This window comes from Sinocyclocheilus grahami, unplaced genomic scaffold, assembly GCF_001515645.1.
Source record: "Sinocyclocheilus grahami isolate Dianchi unplaced genomic scaffold, SAMN03320097.WGS_v1.1 scaffold1177.1, whole genome shotgun sequence".
Taxonomy (NCBI): Eukaryota; Metazoa; Chordata; class Actinopteri; order Cypriniformes; family Cyprinidae; genus Sinocyclocheilus; species Sinocyclocheilus grahami.
The window spans coordinates 164,839-181,518 of NW_015506356.1; the positions used below are offsets into that span (position 1 = coordinate 164,839).

The window sequence follows — 16,680 nt, forward strand, 5'->3', positions numbered from 1 at the left end:
AGTTCCTTGTTCATATCAGAAACTGTTGCTTGAGGAAAACAGCATGTTGTTGAATTTCTGCTACTGATGTTTCTGATCATGGAGTCGCCCACTATCAGAGTCCTGGGCTCGGCTGCTCTCTGAGCTGAAAGCCGCTGTCTGCTCGACCTCGAGCGTCTGTTAGTAGCGATGTTAGCTGCTGGCTGATCCGATCCATGTTTAATCACATTTGGGGATTCCTCACCCACATTCATTAATGCTTCAAATCTGTTCTCAAGATGTATAAGGGGTGGTAGAATACCAGTATTCACAAGCCTCGTCATAGCCGAATCTGGGGTAGAGGATGCTACGGCAGCAATACGAGAAACTCGTGACAATCTGATGTCTCTACTGCCTTTGGGTCTCGCTCCCTGTTTGTGCCATCGATTAGTGTGACAATCAGTTTCGGCTTGTTTCTCTACACTTGGTATAAATTGTTGAGATTGACTAGGTTCATCAGACTCACCGGCTGAATGCTGATGGGGTCCGTGATGACGGTCTGCTGAGTGTTCTGCCTGTTTTGGAAATCCAGCAAGTAACTTAGTTTCAAGAACCGTAATCCTTTGTAGAAGTTTGCAGTAGTTCATGCAGCAAGTAGATTCAACAGGAGGCATTTTCTTTCTCTTCTGTTTGAATGTGGGCAGCTGTGTTTTCCCTTCTCCGGAATGTAAGCTGCTGGCAGTGGGAGGCAAAAGTCTTCTTTTTCGTGGTATTATTCCAGTCCCAGAGAGTTTTTAGTTTTAGTGTTTGTGCCAAAAATATGTTGTTTGAGCACTGTGCTGATCTGCTGAAGTAAAAATCTTAGAAAAATCAAAGAAAAGTACAGAAATAGGGAGCAAAGCGCAGAGCAGTAAGCAAAAACGTCCGAACGGTAGCGAAGCCGGAAGCGATACTGTACTGGTTGTGGTTATAGGGTGGTTGTGTACACACACTAACACACATTTCAGTTCAAACTACTTGTAAAAGTGCATGTAGCATCCTATGACCCCTTTAAGGAATCCCTGATTAATTCGGCAGGACAAATGTTGGACAATTTTTAACAAATAAACTGCTTAAAAAAACTTTGCAACACAAATGCCAAAGTCATCCGTTTGACTGTATATGGTTGTACTAGTAATAATATAAAATATTATTGCTAGTAATATTCAAAATATTTTTTACAACTATATATATATATGTATATATATATATATAAACACTGGAAGTTTGACATGGGAAGTTCTACTTGATTTGATGCTTCACCATTAAATTAATTTGTTCTATATGAGAAGAACTACTGTTTATAACTAACTTAAAACTTACATAATAATAATTTGATAATAATAGATAAAAATAAGATCAAACATATATTCAAAGTCATACTTTAATCTTGAAGTCCCGCACGAGGACCTTTTCCTTGCGGAGTCTGTCCTTCTCATCTTTCTTGGCTTGGATCTTTTTCTTCTGCTCCAGAAAGAGAGCAGAAAGGCTTCCGTCCAGCTTCATCATGGCCGCATCATCCAGTTCCTCTTCATCACTGCCATCCTCTTCAGTGGCCTAAACAAGAACAACAGAACATCTGCTACTATTGATTCACTCTTTGAGTTATCTGGAATGTTCACACAGGCATATTCTAGGTTACAACTGTGTATGCGGTGAAAACTCATTTATTCGTTCATACCAGAGCATTCTGACCCTGCAGAACCTTCATCAAATCCAAACGGAAGTTCTGATCCACCCCTTCTCCTTCCTCCATGGCTTCATCATCATCTTCAGAGGAAGAGGAGGAGGAATCAGAACCCTCTTCATCCTGATGAAATGAAAAAGAGAGAAGGGAAACATTTGAAATGTACAGAATTAGATACAAAATGATTCAGTTTGATGGCATAAATACTCATGATGGACAGTCTCACCTCCACATCATCATCCTCTTCTTCATCTCGCTCTTCCTCCTCTTTATGTTTTTTCTTTTTCTCCTTCTCATCAGTCACCATAACACCACTTTCATCCTCATCCTTGTTTGGGTCTAGAACCTAAAAAAAAATCAATCAAAACAAGACCCTATTTACTTTCTTAATAAATTATCTGTGTCTTATACAGCACAAATAATCATTATGTACATTAATAATGTGCATTATTTAAAAAAAAAAACAACAACAAAAAAAAACAAAAAGAGGTTCATAGCATTAACAAAATGCAATTACTGTCTCTCATTTAATCACAGCCATGTGGACGGGGAAAATGCAGAATTTACCAATAGTATCACCAATCAGCCTAACACCCACTATTCAATCAAATCCTCATGAAATAAAGCCCACCCTAAATGATTTCCTCCAGAATGTGAGACCACGGACCACAAAACTAGTCAGAAGGGTCAATTTTTTGAAACTGAGATTTATACATCATCTGAAAGCTGAATAATTAAGCTTTCCATTGATGTATGATTTGTTAGGACAATATTTGGCCGAGATACAACTATTTGAAAATCTGGAATCTGAGGCTGAAAAAAAAATCTAAATACTGAGAAAATCATCTTTGAAGTTGTCCAAATGAAGTTCTTAGCAATGCATATTACTAATCAATCTCATTTAATCACAGCCATGTGGACGGGGAAAATGCAGAATTTACCAATAGTATCACCAATCAGCCTAACACCCACTATTCAATCAAATCCTCATGAAATAAAGCCCACCCTAAATGATTTCCTCCAGAATGTGAGACCATGGACCACAAAACTAGTCAGAAGGGTCAGTTTTTTGAAACTGAGATTTATACATCATCTGAAAGCTGAATAATTAAGCTTTCCATTGATGTATGATTTGTTAGGACAATATTTGGCCGAGATACAACTATTTGAAAATCTGGAATCTGAGGCTGAAAAAAAAATCTAAATACTGAGAAAATCATCTTTGAAGTTGTCCAAATGAAGTTCTTAGCAATGCATATTACTAATCAAAAATCAAGTTTTGATATATTTACAGTAGGACATTTACAAAATATCTTCATGGAGCATGATCTTTTCTTAATATGCTAATGATTTTTGGCATAAAAGAAAAATCTATTATTTTGACCCATACAATGTATTTTTGGCTATTGCTACAAATATACCCCCGCGACTTAAGACTGCTTTTGTGCTCCAGGGTCACATTTATCAGTTTCACTCAGAAATATCACATTATGGAAGCTAAATGCATTGTGGGTAAAACTGAACGTGTACACTTATGTCTGTTTATAACAAATATGAAGAAGCAGCTTAATCGGTAACTTACAATTTAAACTTGGTGGAGGACAGTACAAAAATATGTGTTTTCACAAATCGAGAAAGCTAAAATAAAATATAAATATTAGACTAAAAGCTTAAAAAGGGTAAACATTTGATATTTAGCCTTGGCAACTAACTAAAACAAATTAAGTTTGAGTTGAACAACTAAAACTAAAATAAATATTAATTAATGCTAAAAATAAATATTTTGAAAATGCACATTTACTAAAACAAACTAAAATTAAAATAAAAATAGAAGCTAATTCAACATTAATATCATAACAGCATGTAAACAACACTAAAATAGCACTGTTAATTAGTCAGCAGTCTCTTACGTTCAGGATGGAGCTGAGAGCTTCTTGGGTGAGGTGAGGACAGATACGGCTAAACACAGCTTTACACACACCACGAGTGAGTCGACTGGGCTGAGACAGGAGCGACAGCAGGATCTCAACAACCACCTCCACCCAGAGCGGCTCCTCATCAGAGCTCTTGCCATCTGCAAGAAACACACACACACACACATGCGCGCGCACACACACACGCGCGCACACACACACACACGCCATTAGTGCATAATCAAGCAAGAATAAAGCACTACATCAAAAACAGAAGTCAAAATCATTAAATCCATTAATTGCACTGAACCACTCCAACTTACTCGCTTTCTTCTTCTTTGATTTCTTAGCCTGAGCTTTATCCATGCAGGTCCGCAAATCATTCAACAGCTCCAAACTTTCTTCTGGAGCCTGGAGCGAGAACAACATGCATGTCAAGATCACAAAATAAAGGCAGTAAAACAGACTTAAGCACATTCAGAAATTATTTCATCAATCATATTCAATCAATTTTATTTTATTTTGAATAGCAATGTAAAGCACATTATTTTTTTCTTGTACTTAATTTCCAACAACTATTTTCAAATAGCAAAAATGAACCGGCATTAAAACAAAGACTTTCTCACGCACAACAAGGGTAAAATATAGAAAAATATATATAATAAATTCACAAACAAATAAAACAGTGGCTGCAAAAATTATTATTGTTTTTTTTTTTTTACCTTTATTTGTATAGTGCTTTATATAATACTGGTTGTGTCAAAGCAGCTTTACAGTGTCCAACAGAAAAAAACTAATTTAAAATAAATAATTAATAATAATATTAATATAAAATATATTATTCCATTAGATTAGTTTTTTATCTTCTTAAAAAAAATTGTGTATAAATGCCCGATTCTCTACATTTGTTTAATTTATGAATTTGATTGATTTATCCGAAGCAACTTACATTGCATTCAAGGTACACATTTTATCGGTTCATGCAAAACACAGGAATCAAACGCATAACCTTGGCATTTCTAGCACCATGCTACACTTTATGAGCTACAGGAATGCTCAACTGATAATCGTGATGAAGTGACAAGTCCTTTTATTTCTGATTTTTGACAACAGAATTAAAAAACATTTGACTACATAAAAACATTATGAATGTTTTAATACAGCATTTGAGCACAGATACAGAAACTTGCTTTGCTATTTTGTTATCTAACGCAGGGTTTCCCAAACTGGAGTTCAGAAGTCGATAGAAAGCTAATAATTAAATCCTAAACGTAAAGTTAAAATAAATCATTTTAAAATAAAGAATATTATTTTAAAGGCACAATATGTCCGATTTTCGTAATAAAATATCCAAAAACCACTTGCACATTGTTATATTATATTTCATGCAGTTGTGCACTTACGTTATCCCAAAAGCTTCCAAGGATTTGTAAATCCAGAGAAATTCCAATTTTAAATAATGGCTCGTCCTGGTTCATTGTCGCCTATCAATTACGTAATATCCACACTATCGGTTTCCTCTTGTAGAAACTATGGCAACACACGTGGACTAAAATGCTGCTGCAGTAAAACTAAATCCATTACGGCAGTCGCGAATAAAATGAAAATGAAATGAAAAGTGTTGACTGCAGCATTAAATTTAGATCTGCTCAATGTTGCGCCATTAATCTTTTTCCGCGTTTTTACAGTGTTGCGCATTATAACCAATCGAACACGAGTCTGTTGAGTTTAGGAACGCAGCAGCCAATCAGAGGGGTTTAGATGAGTCATCGCTGAAACACCGGAGATTTGTTCAGTGCGCGTGCTCGCTGAGTGTATTCTCTCATCATAAACAACAAAGTGCAGATGTACGTATGATGTAAGTAGGAGATTCATTCATCAAACCGTGTATAGACAGCTTCACTGATTATAAGGGGAGTTATTTGAGAGTGCTTAAACTCGCGCTAGACTGAAGTCAGGCATACTGTTCTTTGACAATGTAACAGTGAACTCGGGGGTATGCAGTTAAATTATTGAAATATTACCTTAAAATCTCAGGAGGTTCAGTTGACAAAAAAGTTTGTGAATCTTTGATCTAATGTTACAGACATTTATCAAGCCAAGAAGAATCAAACCTTGAACATCTGAATGCCAACGAGAAGGAAGAGGTGCTGGAACGCCGAGTGTTCAGGTGAAGAAGACTTCTTTGCTTTTTTCCTCAAGGCCTCCACTGATTCCAGCATACTAAACACACACAACACAAAATCACCGAAGGCATTTCAGCTGCAGTCCATCTACCGCACTTTACTCGTTTACATTTCAAAGGTCATAAAGTAGAAAACAGCCTTTTCTTGTTCTTCAATGTGTTATGACTGAGATCATGAGTAGTGTCTTGCAGGATGCGTCACCTGTCCCAGCCCCGTCTCTGCTCTGGACTGAGGGTCTGAACGCTCTGGACGTGTTTGCTCTGGTTGAGCAGCGTGGTGGCGTACTGGACCACACAGTAGATCCATATGCTTCCATCAGCTTTAACACCTAGAATCCTCCTCTCCGCCTCAGCAGAATCTCCTAACACAGCCATTGTGTTCAGGCCTTGCAGAAGACTGGAGGAGATGAAGCAGATACTTAATTTAACTCTACAGTTATAATTAATACCTTAATTTAAAGGGATAGTTCACCCAAAAAGGAAAATGGGATGTTTAACTGCTTACCCCCAGAGCATCCAAGATGAAGGTGGCTTTGTTTCTTCAGTAGAACACAAACTAAGATTTTTAACTGAAACCATTGCAGTCTGTCAGTCTTATAATGGAAGTGAATGGGAATCACGGCTTTGAGAGTCAAAAAAACATACACAAACAAAACCAAATTAAACCCTGCGGCTCGTGATGATGCATTGATGTGTAAAGACACGAAACGATCGGTCTGTGCAAGACACTGAACAGTATTTATATCGTTCTTTACCTCTGATGCACTGCAATGTCTGAACTGTCCCGAGCGCGTCCTCAACAGCCGGCGCGTGACGCGTCTTCTTCTTGCTTTACGGTGGATCACAGACTTATAAGTGCATTACCGCCACATATCTCCAAAATGGACCATTGACACTCTATCTACAATCTCAATTATTAGTGTCAATGGTCCATTTGAGAGATAGATGGGGGTAATGCACTTACAAGTCCGCGATCCGCCGTAAAGCAAGAAGAAGACACGCCGGCTGTCAAGGACGTGCTCAGGACAGTTCAGACATTGCAGTGCATCAGAGGTAAAAAAACGATATAAACACTGTTCAGTGTCTTGCACAGACCAATCGTATCTTTACACATCAATGTATTGTCACGAGCCGCAGGGTTTAATTTGGTTTTGTTTGTGTTTTTTTGACTCTCAAAGCCGTGATTCCCATTCACTTCCATTATAAGACTGACAGACTGCAACGATTTGAGTTAAAAGTCTTCGTTTGTGTTCTACTGAAGAAACAAAGTCACCTACATCTTGAATGCCCTGGGGGTAAGCAGATAAACATCACATTTTCATTTTTGGGTGAACTATCCCTTTAACTTGTTTCATTCAATAAAAACTGTCTGTTGCATCCATTAGCATTTACATTTTATAAAAAGAAAAATCTCTTTTAAAAATGCTCTTTATTATGACTGATTAAATTTTTTTTAATTTAATGTACAAAATTTTACTGAAAAGTTTTATTGACCCGTAGAAGGCTGAAGAGATGCTGGCTCGTGTTTGTTGATCGATGGGCACTGAGAGAGCCTGCGTCGTCTCAGGGATTTCTGGGGTGGGTTTCTTCACATCAAAGAAAGCGTGGAAGAAAATAAACCTACAGAAGAAAGATAAAGCATCGCAATACCACCGATTAATATCAGAGGAGTTGCCACAGGAGTCATGTAGAGACCATTAGTGAGATCTCAAGATGAGTTACCGAGCCATTTTCATGACGAGATCCTCCCGTTTCTTAATCTGATGGTTTTCCACAATGAACGCGAGGCGAAGAATGATCCATTTACGAAACCTGGCAACGCAGCTGTCACTCCTACAGCAAGAAATAAATCAGAATAAATATGAAGTTTGCATGAGAGGGAACTGCCTGGAGATGAAAAAAAACCCCACTTATACAAAGAATTGTTAATTACTAATCAAATTACAAATGTGTATTAATCTTGTTCATCTTTCATATGAATTAATTGCATCATATCATATTTATCATATATATGTTGTATTAAATATTTTTATATATAATATAAAAAATATTTAATACAAAATATTTTCATAAAAAAATATTTAGTGCATAATAGATTTGTACTATAGATTGATTTATAAAAATACTTCATAACACTGTTAATTCACATATTATTATTATTAATATTACAACTTATTATAATGAAAGTATAAATGAATAGTTAAATATTCTTTTTATTGTATATAATTAACCATATGAATCCTTAAATTTATATAATATAAATTAAAATATAAATATTATTATTATAAATGATCACATTAGTAGTATTCGTAGATTTATAATCTAATCATAAATTAGTACAAATATTTATATACATACAATAATAATAACCAATTACGTAAATGTGTAAATTTACTCTATTTATTGTATATAATAATTAATAGATTTATATAAAAAATAATAGATTATAAAAATAAAATATGAATTATATTATTCTTAGAAATATTATTAATACTACTACTACTACTAATATTTATTATTAATGTATAAATTAGTATTTAAATATTATTAATGTTATTACTGTATTTATTGTACATAATTATTATGGATTGTTTATTATATTTACATAATCATAATTTAAATGTATATATACATATTGTTTTGTTATTATTACTATTAACATATGGTTTTACTCAAGTGAAAATCATAAGATCACTTAGACAAGATCTGCCTTGTCAAAGTGTAATACTTAAAAAAAAAAAATTCAAACTTCTATTCTTAATGATTTTTAAGCAGTCAATTCTTGTAAAACACTCACTCTACTTCAGTCTCCTGGTTTCCTTTCTGTCTGCGGGTGCTGAATATGAATTATATTATTCTTAGAAATATTATTAATACTACTACTACTACTAATATTTATTATTAATGTATAAATTAGTATTTAAATATTATTCATGTTATTACTGTATTTATTGTACATAATTATTATGGATTGTTTATTATATTTACATAATCATAATATAAATGTATATATACATATTGTTTTGTTATTATTACTATTAACATATGGTTTTACTCAAGTGAAAATCATAAGATCACTTAGACAAGATCTGCCTTGTCAAAGTGTAATACTTAAAAAAAAATTTCAAACTTCTATTCTTAATGATTTTTAAGCAGTCAATTCTTGTAAAACACTCACTCTACTTCAGTCTCCTGGTTTCCTTTCTGTCTGCGGGTGCTGAAGTCCAGGCATTTCTCTAGCTGGGGCTTGCAGAAGCCCTCCATCAGCCACTCCACGTACTTCTGCAGCGCAGACAGACCCATGTGCTCCAGATCCTTCCAGCAGGACGGGACCACAGGGTAGCCCTGGTTAGTGAGCTGAGTGAAGCCGAGCGCCACGACGAGCTGTTTGTCAGCGTCAGCGCAGCCCCGCATGAACTCACTCACGTATTTCTCCATTTCTGGAGCAAACTTGAATCGGTCTGCCAGCTGAAGGGAGAGACGCATGATAAACATACAGTATTATGGCACAGGCTGTATTCAGAATGCAGTACTAGCTCATTGCACATGTATGTACATGCATAAATACACTAGTATGCAACTCTGATGTCAAATTCTCGCACTACTTTTAACTCTAATGATCTTTTACTACAGAATTAAATAGCGTTTACATTCGTGTTAAATAAACAAATTTTTTAACTTAAAAACATCTGTGAAACATACACATCACCAAATATAAAGACAGACCTGTGCGGACAGCATGTGTTGACCGTAGTGTGTCATCACATCAGCGGACAGCACAAACTCAAGCTGAGCGACTGACAGCAGCGGCAGAGACGCTCCCAACAACCGGAAACTCAAATAACTGATAAATAAACAGAGAGAAAATGATGTGTTTTGGTCATCATATTCTAACGGGTATTAGGGTTGTGCGATATTGACAAAAATAATATCTCGATATTTTCTGGGATTTTATCGATAACGATAATTAGACAATATTTTGCTGAGTGTGTTATTGTGCTTGTAAGGACTACCGTGGACAGCTGACTCCTAAAGTTTTTCATATTCTGTGTGGTGGTCAGTTCACACTGATAGAAATTAATCTTTTCCAATAAGTTTCAACTGATATTTACATTTTATGGGCATTTTCACCTTTATAAAGCCATTTTCTCTAAAAGTGTCCATAATCTTTTGAGTCAAATTCTTACATTTAATCAATGAATTAGAATAATAAGACATTTGGGCTGCTACCAAGCAAATTAAATCAGTATCAATTCATCTTTGCAATGCAGAGGAAACACAGAAGCTTCATCAGAAGTGGCATTTAGATGCATTTACACACGGTTTAATACGAGACATGAATGCATTTAACCTGCGCTTACAAATGCATAAATAATGTTTTGATATATTAAACATAAAACGTTGAATACTGATGTTTGAAATTATTTAAAGAATAAAAGATACTTTAAATGTGAAATTAAAAGCGCCAGTAGGTGGCAGCAAGTCACTGTTAAAAAGTGAGTCATTGCGATTGAACCGAATCATTTAAACGGTTGATTCATTCAGGAACGAAACGCCGTCATGTTGCACAGAGACGCAAAACAGCGCTGTGGCTGTGTTTGGAATTATTTTTGTTGGAGAAATAGCGCAAAAACAGGAAATATGGCATTTAAAACGTAAGACTCTTAATTAACTTATTGTTTATTGAACTGTTGTAAAACAAATCAATATCACATTTGTAATCATGGTAATTTTTGAAGAAAAACGTCACTCTTCGTGTGAAATTGATTAACTATATGAAGTGGTAAAAATTAGGGATGCACCGATATGAAAAATTTGGCCGATACCGAGAACCGATTATTCTTTATATTTGAAAGCCGATAACCGATATGTTGGCCGATAAATCTATATCCAAATTGTTATATACTTTTTGAGAGCCTGATTACAAAAAAGGTCTCATCATTAAAAGCCACATCCCAAACACTTCAACATAAGCAGCCTAGTTTGAACGGTGTACGTTTCATACCGATATGGTGGCTGATATATCGTGCATCCCTAGTAAAAATATATACATTTTCTGCCCCCATGTCTTGAATTTGTGATAATTCTAAATGCATTTAATTAGACTGAATCATGCACTGAAAGAACGCACTCTAAATGCGCTTCACGTAATGCAAGCGTGCGCTCTGTAGGGGTGTTCTGAATGGTTTTTGCAAAATATTCGATAATGTCAAATCGCACATTGTTAAAACAACAATTACGATATTATCGCAGACGATATATATCGCACACCCCTAACGGGTATTGAAACAATTCTTAATGATTGAGATCAGTAAAAATGTACCCATGATTCTATTTTAAATTACATGGGTTTCTATAGGCCTATTTATTTATATCTATGCATATAATATTTATATATATTTATTTAAATTAAATTAAACGAAATAACATTTTAACAATAAAAGATGTTTTCAATTATAAAATACATATTAAATAAATAACTACATTGTAAATAAAATTAAACTAAATAAAATTAACAATAAAATGAATTTTTAATAATACATTTCAAATAAATAAATAACTTAAATAAAATTAAATAACATTAACAATAAGATACATTTTAATAATACAACAACATTTTAAATAAATAACTATTTTAAATAAAACTAAACTTTAACTAAATAAATAAAATTACACAATACCTAAATGCAATTAAACGACATTTTAAATAACTAAATAAATAAAATGTATACAATTTACAATATATTAAACTACTTTTTAAATAAATGAATGCATACATGCAAAAAAATTATTTCTCAAACAAAAATTAACATTCTAATTATTCATTATTATGCTGCATTTGGTTGATTTGATAACCACGATCACTACCATCCCAGATCAACACTTTCTACGAACTTAACAGTTACATTCTAAGACACTGAAAACATTTTACACTTAACAAAAAGATGTCAGATATTATTATGTGCAAAATAATTCCTACTAATCAAACGCAGTGAAGTAATATCTGGGCATGCCCATATCTGGCATATATTAGACACTTGAACTAGCAGGTTAAGGTTTGGCTACACATGTTAAACTCACTGTGTGGGTCCAGGCATCTCTGACAGCATGCCTTTGATAATGGCTTCATTCCAGAACATCTCGAAGTTGTCCTCTCGCAGAGACGCCTGTAACAAGTCAAACGCGACCGGGGGAAGAATGTTCTCCTTCTTCACAGAACGAGCGGCCGTCTTCAAAACCTCCACCAACCTGCAAGTGCACATCAAAAGTGTTACGGGTTGTTGTTCCTTTCAATTTTTACAGGTTATACGAATCCACCTGTTATCAGTCACAAACTGGATATTTAAGAGACCTGGATCCTTTGTGAAGACCATCCTGCATTTGAGCTTGGCTGGACGTTTTTGCCATTTTGTCAATTTTAGTTTAATTCTGTTAATTATGTGATTCTTTATTATTTTTTATTTTTCTTCTTTTTGAACCCCTAAGTTAATAAATATCTGATACTTGGACTCGGAACCTTTTGTATTTTGTTGCTTCCTTGAGCCGGGATGTAACAAAAGAATTGATAAAACAATGAAGCACAAAAAAAATTTAATCACGGTTTTAACTTCCCACTTATAAAACACAATAAATATGCAACTAAAAAATAAATAAAATAAATCATACTAACAAGAGCATGTTTTAACCTACCATGTGTAAAACACGACATTTTGCTCTTTCGAATAAAATCAACAAAAAATAAGCCAATAAGTAAATAATAAACAGTGATTCATTATAATAAATAATTATAGAATTACATTATTTCATATACAATTTATTACATTATAAATTCATTTTTAATAAACCATTTCAAAAATCTAAAATGTAAAATATATAATTCATTATACAAGTAAACAGACTCTAAATTAAAATCATTTAAAAGTCAGACACACTTACTTCGGCATGTTCTCTTTAGTAATGACTGCAGTGGTTCCCAATAGTTTCTTGAGTTTTTTGGGTTTGAGCACAGAGGGGAACTTCTGCAGGGCCACTAGGAGGAGCTCGAGCTGCTCGGGAGTGTTGAGGGCAGAGGTCAGGTCAGACTGCAGGGCGCTCAGGAGCACCTCTTCAAACACCTCCTTCGATGTCTATGCAACAAACACAATGCAAACGAAACATTATAGAAATGAGAGACAGTAAAAGATCATCAACAACTGAGAGTTTCTCTGAATTCCCAAATGGCTCCAGTAATCCGTGTCACACGATCCTTCAGAAATCATTCTAATGTGCTGATCTGCTGCTCAAGAAACATTTATTACTATTATTACTAATGGTGAAAACAGCTGTGCTGCATAATATTTTATGGAAGCCACGATACAGTATCATTCAAAGGATCCTGGGAAAAATGTTCAACATTGACAATAATGAGATCCATTCATAAAAAAAATGAGCACTGATAATAATTGATCATAATAATTCAGCACCAAATTGAATGAAAATAAAATGATTTCTGAAGGATCATGTGACACTGAAGACTGGAGTAATGATGCTGAAAATTCAGCTTTGCATCACAGGAATAAATTACATTTTACAATATATTTAAATAAAATACAGTTCTTTTAAATTGTAATAATATTTCACAATATTACTGTTTTTACCGTATTTATGGTCAAGTAAATGGTCATTAATTATTCCAAACTTTTGACTGATAGTGTACAAATATAATACAATACATTATAATATAATATAATACAATATAACAGTTATTATTATTAATACTACGTTAATTAATATATGTGACCATGGAGCATAAAACCAGTCTTAAGTCGCTGGGGGATATTTGTAAAAATAGCCAAAAATACATTGTATGGGTCAAAATTATTGATTTTTCTTTTATGCCAAAAATCATTAGGATATTAAGTAAAGATCATGTTCCATGAAGATATTTTGTATATTTCCTACCGTAAATATATCAAAACTTAATTTTTGATTAATAATATGCATCGCTAAGAACTTCATTTGGACGACTTTAAAGACGATTTTCTCAATATTTAGATTTTTTTGCACCCTCAGATTCCAGATTTTCAAATAGTTGTATCTCGGCCAAATATTGTCCTAACAAACCATACATCAATGGAAAGCTTATTTATGCAGCTTTCAGATTTTAAAAAATTGACCCTTATGACTGGTTTTGTGGCCCAGGGTCACATATAGATATCATTGTTATACATATTAGGGCACTTCTACAAACACTTCTTTCAATGTCTATACAACAAAATTAGGAGGGAAATAATACAATAACAATGACCTCTGACAGGATGTCGACCATGGTTTTTCTGGGCAGGTCTCTCAGGTGTTCTCTGTAATGGGACAGACTCTGCAGGAGCCGCACACACTCCAACATGACCTGCGGCTCCTGAGGAATGAGAGACAGGAAAAGATCATCAACACAAATCAGAGTTTATCTGAATCCCAGATTGCATCCCAAATGATATGCAAGATAATTAGTGTTTCCAAAATCTATTTCTTTCCAGTGATTTTTGCCCATATAAAAGCAACAACGCAACACTACGACTCTCTGACCGTATGCAGACGTGTGGACTGAGACAGGGCGAGCACGCCGAAGAAATTCCCAAACGCTGCATTTCTGATGAATTTCTGTCAAAAGAATTGAAGCATCACATCAAGAACCTATGAGCTCCATGATTATGGCAGATGACTAGGATTATAAAGTATTACGGCCACATCAGGTTCCATGTGAAATCCTCACCTTTTTGGCTGTCTGGAGGTTATGCTTTTCTTTGACGCTGTCTAGTGTGGATTTCAGGGAGATCTCCTCAAATACACTCAGCAGCTTCATACAGAAAACAATAATAGTCATATCTAATAACTGCTATAAAAAGACGTGAAGATAAAACTTGACTGGTTAAAAATACCTGAGCGAGTGCAACACTGTGTCCTGACCGAGCCTCGTCTCTTGTGTGAGAAAGGCCATCCACTAGTCTCTTCAGTGAATACTTCAACTCATCCGGCTAGATGAAAACATGAAGCAAACATGCATTTCTGACATGAATCTGAATCCACGGACTATCATGCACGCTCACATCTTTCATGCATGACTATTGTGTTAAAGCAGCACTATGTAACTTTTTCTGTGTTCAAAATTTACAAAATGTATATAACGAGCGAGTAAATCATGAATTCATCTTCCAAACGCTTTGGTCTTATTCCGAATCACTACGGTGCACTTATAATAAGTGCTTGTATTTGGACTATTGTAGCCTGGTTGGGTCGTCACCGCTGCGGAGGAACACATACCTGCGTGAATCGCCATAGACATAAACTTTGTTCTGTTTATTAACTGATAGAGCGCCAAAAGTTACATAGTGCTAAAGCTTTGGAAATCAGTTGCTATGGTGATCTCTTTCTTTGGTAATAGCAAATTAAGTGAAAATGTGATTTCTACAATACATAGGAAAAAATACATGATTGAATAGATTTTATCAATTTATTAATATATATATACACTTGTGTTCAAAAGTTTGGGATCAGTCGGATTTTTAATGTTTTTAAAGAAGTCTCTTCTGCTCATCAAGGCTGCATTTATTTGTTCAGAAATACAGAAAAAACAGTAATATTGTGAAATATCATTGCAATTTAAAATAATGTTTTTTTATTTTATTTTAATATACATTAAAATATAATTTATTGCTGAGATCAAAGCTTAATTTTCAGCATCATCAATAGAAATATTTTGCAACAATATACACTACGGTTCAAAAGTTTGGGGTCAGTTCTTTTTCTTAAAGAAATTAATACTTTTATTCTGTAAGGATGTGTTAAATTGATACAAAAAAAAGTTATAATAAAAACTTCAATTGTTAGAAAAGATTTCTATTTGAAATAAACGCTATTCTTTTTAACTTTATTCCTCAAATAATCCTGCAAAAAAAAGTATGGAAGGTTACAAAAATACACAATTATGCAGCACAACTGTTTCCAGCACTGATAATAAATCAGCATATTAGACTGATTTCTGAAAGATCATGTGACACTGAAGACTGGAGGAATGATGCTGAAAATTCAGCTTTGCGCCACAGGAATAAATTACATTGTAAAGTATATTAAAACAGAAAACCAGTATTTTAAACGGAAATAATATTTTACAATATTACAGTTTTTTTCTGTATTTTTGGTCAAATAAATGCAGCCATGTTAAACAGAAACGCATTAAAAATCGTACCGATCCCAAACTTTTGAACAGCAGTGTATGTTCGTTAAAATGTAATTTAAAAAGTTATTAAAACTTAAAATTCGAATGTCTTTCAAGAACCCATACACAGTATGGCCAATATTCAATGATCAGAGCTGACACACACTCCATACCTTCTCGCTCTGCTTCAAGTGTTCGATCAAATCCTCGATCGCTTTGAGGCGGATTTCTCGCTCGGGCTTCGCGATGTCCCAGAAGTAATCCAGGAACTGTCGGTTCTGTTTGAGGATGCCTTTAGCATCGGTGACTTTGGGTCTCACGGTGCTGTCCTCGATCTCTCCCATGTTTGTCTGCATCACTGAAAGCATGAGAATGTGGCGCACACGTGGGGGAATCCTTTCCTGGATTACTTCCGCCCTGAGATTTCAAAATAAAAGTCTCAACCCATGAACTGAACTGCAGACGTTTTATCAAAGTACCTAATTCCTCTATTAAATGAACATGAATTAATTTACCAGGGTGTTTATTTATTGAGTCGTTCAAAGACCCCAGTGGAAACATCTGATAGAAATAGTGATAGAAATAGAAGAGAGATTGTCCTGAACTGTTTCTAATGGAGTGACCTGGTTTAGGGTTTATGTCAAAATAGAATAAGTTGAACAGAACCAGGTTTAAGCATGGCATCTACTTTGGTTGTCTATTAGAC

The 16,680-nt window shown here is 34.5% G+C and overlaps 1 protein-coding gene across 1 annotated transcript in view; it reads right to left on the minus strand.

Annotated features, from left to right (window-relative positions):
• Positions 1-16,362, minus strand: part of LOC107567654 (myb-binding protein 1A-like protein) — a 27,152-nt gene extending 10,790 nt beyond the window's left edge. Inside the window, exons 1-18 of the mRNA XM_016253364.1 lie at positions 16,148-16,362; positions 14,698-14,793; positions 14,532-14,615; positions 14,345-14,419; positions 14,070-14,177; positions 12,719-12,909; positions 11,864-12,031; positions 9,509-9,626; positions 8,961-9,250; positions 7,505-7,615; positions 7,277-7,402; positions 5,985-6,179; positions 5,712-5,820; positions 3,921-4,008; positions 3,595-3,758; positions 1,911-2,030; positions 1,679-1,807; positions 1,381-1,554 (exon numbers count right to left, since the gene is read on the minus strand). Of these exons, the coding sequence (XP_016108850.1) occupies positions 1,381-1,554; positions 1,679-1,807; positions 1,911-2,030; positions 3,595-3,758; positions 3,921-4,008; positions 5,712-5,820; positions 5,985-6,179; positions 7,277-7,402; positions 7,505-7,615; positions 8,961-9,250; positions 9,509-9,626; positions 11,864-12,031; positions 12,719-12,909; positions 14,070-14,177; positions 14,345-14,419; positions 14,532-14,615; positions 14,698-14,793; positions 16,148-16,342 (2,541 nt within the window). The 5' untranslated portion in view covers positions 16,343-16,362. The remainder of the gene's footprint in view (positions 1-1,380; positions 1,555-1,678; positions 1,808-1,910; positions 2,031-3,594; positions 3,759-3,920; positions 4,009-5,711; positions 5,821-5,984; positions 6,180-7,276; positions 7,403-7,504; positions 7,616-8,960; positions 9,251-9,508; positions 9,627-11,863; positions 12,032-12,718; positions 12,910-14,069; positions 14,178-14,344; positions 14,420-14,531; positions 14,616-14,697; positions 14,794-16,147) is intronic.
• Between the last annotated feature and the right edge of the window lie 318 nt (positions 16,363-16,680).